The 6610-nt window shown below is 40.5% G+C and overlaps 1 protein-coding gene across 1 annotated transcript in view; it reads right to left on the bottom strand.

Moving 5' to 3' along the window:
- Positions 1 to 2746, bottom strand: part of vwa1 (von Willebrand factor A domain containing 1) — a 13296-nt gene extending 10550 nt beyond the window's left edge. Inside the window, exon 1 of the mRNA XM_080444572.1 lies at positions 2280 to 2746. Coding sequence (XP_080300698.1) covers positions 2280 to 2364 — 85 coding nt within the window. The 5' untranslated portion in view covers positions 2365 to 2746. The remainder of the gene's footprint in view (positions 1 to 2279) is intronic.
- Positions 2747 to 6610: the final 3864 nt, after the last annotated feature.

The raw sequence follows: 6610 nt of genomic DNA, 5'->3' as shown, positions 1-6610 counted from the left end.
ACAGTTTTCCAGATAGTAGTTTAGGGGCTGCTAATAAAAAGTATATTATAGAAGAGCCATTTTTATTGTAAATACACTGTTAGATTTATTTGCAGGGTGCCGTAAACATGAATCATAACACAAGCTGACAGGACAGCGTTAGGTCTTAAAAGTGTTTCTTTAACTCTGTGTGTCCGAGTTAAATTAAGAGTCAGCTAAGCGTTTTGCATTATACGTAAACATGTAAACAGTCTAATAATCTATATACAAAACACCTAATATGGCTTGCACCGTGTAGGTACAAATTGTTTGCAAGGTTGAGGGCTATTAGTGACACATCTACAGTACTACTGACTACTGAGCATTCAAAAACCTCTCTTGGAGCCACCATATGGGCAGACATATAAGAAGTGTACACAGCAGTGCAAGTATGCTTTGAAACATAATCAAGTTACTTAGTACCAGGTTAACAAGCCTTTGGAAAGTGGCTGGTGCATTGGTGCCCACCATTACTCCTTGGGGGGTGGGGGTGGGGGGTGGGGGGGGGTTCCGGGGGGTTCCCAGCAAAACAAGGAACCGTTTAATTTCACTATTATTTCACAGGCTAGAAGTTAGCCTGGCTAGGCTAGAAGTTAGTACGATGAGAGATCTATTCAGATCCTAGGTTTCACTCTCACCACCTACAGTAGGCCTATAGACAGTCATAATATTCTATTATATTCTAGATATTCTATCTAACAACAAATCCTTTCAAATGGAGGTCTGCTGCCTAATACATGTCCTTGACGTACAAATGTTTGAGAACCACTGCATTACACATCCCAAAAGGTATGGTTGTGAGTGTATAAGCGAGTGAGTCTGAAGCACATGGAAGATGAAGGCACTTAAACAGCTCTAGCTTACTGACAGGCTATAGGACACTTTCCTCCATACAGTTCTCAATCAGAGAAACCATAAGCATCTGACATTACATCATTTATCTTATGGGAATTTGTATAAAACCTGGGACTTCCACTCATACAAGGAAATACAGCCACATAATCCTGTGAGGTCAAACACGCAGCTGATGTTCTGCAGCAGAGCGCACGTCATACTTGTATATCTGTATTATCTTTGGTAACTTGGAGAAACTGGAGGAGTAAGCCTTGTCCAGTGTGTTTTATGGGAGCTCTTTGATTTACAAGGTCATCCTTATTAAAGGCACACAGCAGGCTATAAGGAGCATAATTACTGTATGCTAAGTCAGTAGATTCCCCTCAAGTTGTTATTAATGGATATGGCACAGTGACAGCACTGCACACACACAAGTATGTTAACAGTGAGTCACAAAGGTGCTGTCACCACCACCAGGATTAGCTTTTCAGAAGTCCAACCACATGCAGGAGTTATGTGTGATAACAGCTCAAACTATCTGAGGCTGGTCAATCCAATTTACCATGAATTTCTTAATTATTACAGATTATTATGACAACTCATTTACATGATCTTAATTAATTAGGCTATTACATAGATATTATTTGAGCAGATTATTTACATCTGTGTATTCTAAATAATAATAACAATAATAATAATAATAGTGAATGGAGATCATATGGCTTTTATCATGTTTCAATAGCCTACTTAGCCTACGAGTCAAAACTTTCAATAGCAAGGTGGTGCAAAATAAACAAACACCTGAATCACTGTCTGGGACAGTGTACCAACCCCACCCAGACCCAGTACATCCCAGAGGTGTAAAGTAACTAAGTACATTTACTCAAGTACTGTACATAAGCAAGAAGTTTAGGTATTTTTACCTTACTGAAGTATTTCCAATTTTCAGTACATTTACCTCTACTACTCCACTACATCTCAGAGGCAAATATTGTACTTTTACTCCACAACAATTATTTGAAAACTTTAGTTAACAGTTACTTTGTAGATTTTGACATTAACCACTTCAACCCTGGATATATTTCGGCCATTTGAAAATAGCCGATCTACAAGCTCACAATGTGCTTTGTGAGCTTGTAGATCTTTTCAAAAGGTTTTATACATTTTGAAAACTTGTGAAATGGGACATTTTGCATAATGAGTAGGTACTTTAAGTACATTTTTATACCAATACTTTTGTACTTTTACTCAAGTAAATTTTGAATTCCGGACTTTTGTAACAGAGTATTTCTACATTGTGCGGTATTGATACTTTTACATAAGTAAAAAAAAATCGGAGTACTTTTTCCACCACTGCACCTGTATGTATCACTGTATCAGGACACAGAGGACAGTGTACCAACCAACCCCAACTTCCTGAGACTCACCTCCTTCAGGTAGAGGGCTCTGTGAGCCGGACGGACGCAGCAGGACGCAGACCAGTGCACAACTCAACAAAACCCCAAACTCCATTGCGGACGATGGTGATCAATCGGTTCCAGTAGCAGATATTCCCTCGAAAAAAAACAGCACTGAATAGGTGTCTTCTTTTTTTCCTGGGGGGGGTCGATTCAAGCACCCATATCCTGAGAGCGCGTCAGTATAAACTCAAGTCATTCATATATCATATCGCAAAGAATTCATACACAATCTGTGTTTTTACTCTCTCTGTTGCCTTTAGGAAACATTCTCCGTCCCGATCAAAACGTCGATAGACTCGTGTGTGTAGATATGGAGTAGTTTCTGTCGGGCTGCACTTGTATATTCAGTCCAGGCGCTTCTTCTTCAATGAAAAGTGAGTGAGTGCGCTCTAAAGCGCGCAGCTTTCTCTTGCACACAGTATCAGCCTACTACCTCCCTCCTCCCTTTACAGTGCGCGCCACTCAACCCTTTAATTCACTCACTGTAGTCTCTTAAGTCAGTGGTTCTCAACCTGTGGGTCGGGACCCCCAGCCCCAGGGGGGTCCCCACATGATTTTCGGGGGTCCCCCCAGATGACAGTGAAGTGACAATGTAAGGAAAGAAAAGAAAAAAGACCACAGCATCAAAAGTAGGCTAATCAACAAACTATACTATATGAAAACTGGTCAAACATTGGCCAAATTGTCAAATAATATAAGAAAGAGGCAAACATTGTGAAAAAAGCTGATACAAGCTCACAAAGCCTCACAACACGAGGGGCGTTGTGAGCTTGTAGATCAGCTATTTTCTCAAAATGTATCTGTGTGGAACATGAGTCAAACTAAATGTAATGCCTCAACTCTTACAATTCCAAGTGCTTATCAGGGTGGGGGGTCCCCAGTTCAAATATGATTATTGTGGGGGGTCGTGGCCTGAAATGGTTGAGAACCTCTGTCTTAACTCAGAGAGAGTTGACTCAGTACCTACTCGTGGGCTGTACACTGCAAAGCAGTGCTGATTTAACACACTGAGAGTGTATAAATTGAACAAATGGACTCGTTATAGGGTCCATATATGGTTCCATTTGTAGAATATCCTACACTTAATTGCACATCAGTCAAGGAAATATGGAACCAATGGATAAATTAAGACTGAGGATTTTACTGCTTATGTAGTCCAAGTGTGAGCTTTGGACTTTTGCCCAAAAACGATTTTTACGACTTTTCCACTTATCTAATCAGGTACATTCTGTGGCTTTATATTTATTTTATCCGCATGGGAACTTGTGGGAAACGTTTTCTTTTATAATTAGCAGGTCTTGGCATTCAACAGTTCAAATATTAGAGGTTATCTTTGCTGTCAAATTAACGAATTATCTGGTCACTGAAGAATTCCAGTTATCCATAAGGAACCCCATCTCAATGAGGAGATCCTCAGCCTACTGGTATAGAGTCTGGACCAGTGGGAGTGCGTCTTTGAAAATAACCCAGTCAGTCCATACTGATGATGACTAACTGTGAAACGCCAACTGCCTGCACACACAGGCCCTTAAAAGACCATCATGTAAAGCATGTGTCTCATCTGTGATCACCCACAGGCTTTTAAGATAAAGTATGATTTAGATGTGGAATGTGTGCACAGTTTAAGAATTGGGCTGTGTAATAGTAGGCTTACACTGTGTTGTGCAAGACATCTTCTTTTATTATAGGCATATGTCTGTGTGTGCACGAGAGGCAGAAAGAGAGATATGCCTAATTTATGCTCAGTCGTACGAAAAAGCAGATCTACAAAGCGCGTTGTGAGCCTGCGGATCTGCTATTTTCGGCATGCAGCGCCATCGTACGATGAAGTATAAATAGAGAGGGAGGGGGACAATGAAAGAAATGGAATTGGGGTAGGAGGGAATAATTGGATGTAAGAGGAAGACGGAATTCCAGACAAAGGTCTAGATTCCTCCATGACACACTCTGTCCAAATGCTCGCATTGTTCCAGTGAGACATTGACAGCAAACACACACCCCTCCCAATACACACACCTAGTAACTAAACACAAAGGCTGGAGTCATTGGATCCATTATGATGCTCTCTCTCTCTCTCTTGTGACCTATATATCAGAAATTACCCCATAGCCACCTGCTGCCTGTGTTGGGGTTCAGGAAGTAAACATGTGCTATTTGTCTGCAGAGAAATGCATAAGTCTAGACTCTGACAGTGTAAATAAATCTGGATCTGTAATGGTCCAGCTTTACACAGCTGAACCCGGGCCGTAAGGGCTTGCACAACAGCAACAGAATGTAGCTTCTGGGGATAAGTGAGTTTTGTGCCATATCTATAGTGGGCACACATTGAAATTCTGTATCGAGAGGCTGTTTGTTTTTTTGGCTTGCCTTTACACAGTAAAATCCATAGTGTTCATTTAACTCCTTATGGGTTCATTTGGTTACATTTGTACACTCTCGGAGTTAAATTAACACTGAGGAATTTACTGTGTGCTTCCTCTGCAGACTGCAGATTTTTCAGCATGCATATTTGTGGCCTCTGAAATCTGTGGACACTCACTGACAACTGTGTTGTTTGGATATGAATACAGATGGCTTCTTTCTGGTCCACTTGCCATAGTCCAGTATGGGAGCAACAAATCACTTAGATACACAAAGTATACCCCCACCTGGAACAACTTTGGACTGGTATGTGTGTGTGTGTGTGTGTGTGTGTGTGTGTGTGTGTGTGTGTGTGTGTGTGTGTGTGTGTGTGTGTGTGTGTGTGTGTGTGTGTGTGTGTGTGTGTGTGTGTGTGTGTGTGTGTGTGTGTGTGTGTGTGTGTGTGTGTGTGTGTGTGTGTGTGTGTGTGTGTGAGAACCATATAGAGGGATGGGGCGTAGCACACGTGTAAAATGCATACATTTATGTGCATTCCGTATTGGTGATGTTATTTTGAAAATGTAATACATTACATATAACTGATTACTTTCGATTCAAAGTAATAAGCTACATTACAGTTTGTGCCAATAAATGGGCTATATTTCTTTTGCGTTACTTTTGCGATACTTTCACAAAACACCCTCAAATTAGCAAAATAATTAAGCATAATATTAAATGGAAGAGGGTAGGCTAAATGGACAGAATGACATAATAATGTATTAAAATGCAGTTTTAGCATACTAAACTTCAATGTCACGATGAGACACAAAAAGCAAGCTGGGCATATAATACAAAAACAAACTCTAAAAAGTGAATCGCTGACAAACTGTATTGTCATTAGTGTGCCTGAATGTTAGCTTAAAAAAGTTTCTGAAACTTAGTTACTTGACAGTAACTGTAATAATAGTACAGAATTTGTCACATTACATAATATATTACTGTGTTACTTGTGTAACACCAACACTGAACACATTTATATACTGTATGCATTTACTCATGCCTGCAGCCTTACGTATGTGCTCAACTTCAGCTCAATGATAGATCATGTGTAGCTAATAGCACACATACATTCTGTGGCTTATGTTACATTTGACATTTTGCTGAAACCTTTCATTGAAAATGTCAGTGGTTTCTAGGCAGGTTTCTATCAGCAGCACTGTTCTATTCCTTCCCGGTTGCTTCTACGTCAGGTTATACAACCTACGCTTGTCTGTTTCTACTTATTTGTACATACCATCATAGTCGTTGTGGAAAGATGGTTTACATCCCATTTGTGTTGCACTGTGAGGTCAGTAGCTGGAAGCGCGACATAAACTTGAACCCTTTGCAGAGGTCAAGGCTGTAATGCGCGTAGGAGGAAAGGGAGGGGTGGACGATGGTGGGATGGAATAGTTTGTGACATTTTCATTTGCAATTATCACACATATTTATGATGCGATAACATGGAAATGTTGAAAAACTGAAGCCTTCTTTGAGTGGAAGGGTGATTGTTTTTGGTGAATTCTAAAACACTTGACTTTATGGTTTAGCAGCCAGGGTAATAGGCTTGTATCTAGTGCAGTATTTAGTACTTAGTGGCTTGATGCTTTGACTCATAGCAGAGGTCTTGTTGTAATTAACCATTAAAAACCTTGGCTGCAGGGAGATTTGGCACCATGCAGCATTGGACACCAGTGTCTATAGTTAAGTGAATTCCACAGCTCTGTTTAGCACGGTTCTCTCCACCCATTGGTTGCGTTAGGGAATTCTGAGGTTTTCCTTTTCCTTTTTCCCCCCGCATCTTTTATTTTTACGTTTCAAGAATTTAAAGAGAAACGTGTTCGCTTTCTCTGGGGGGCTTCCCTGAAACAAACTACAACATTATAGGATATAGGGCAGGTTATGGAGGAGAGCATTCC

The sequence above is a fragment of the Gymnoscopelus braueri genome, assembly GCF_963280865.1.
Source record: "Gymnoscopelus braueri genome assembly, chromosome: 12".
In the NCBI taxonomy this organism is placed as follows: domain Eukaryota; kingdom Metazoa; phylum Chordata; class Actinopteri; order Myctophiformes; family Myctophidae; genus Gymnoscopelus; species Gymnoscopelus braueri.
Note: the sequence above shows the minus strand (reverse complement) of the source record. Positions and strands in the feature narration are given on the sequence as shown.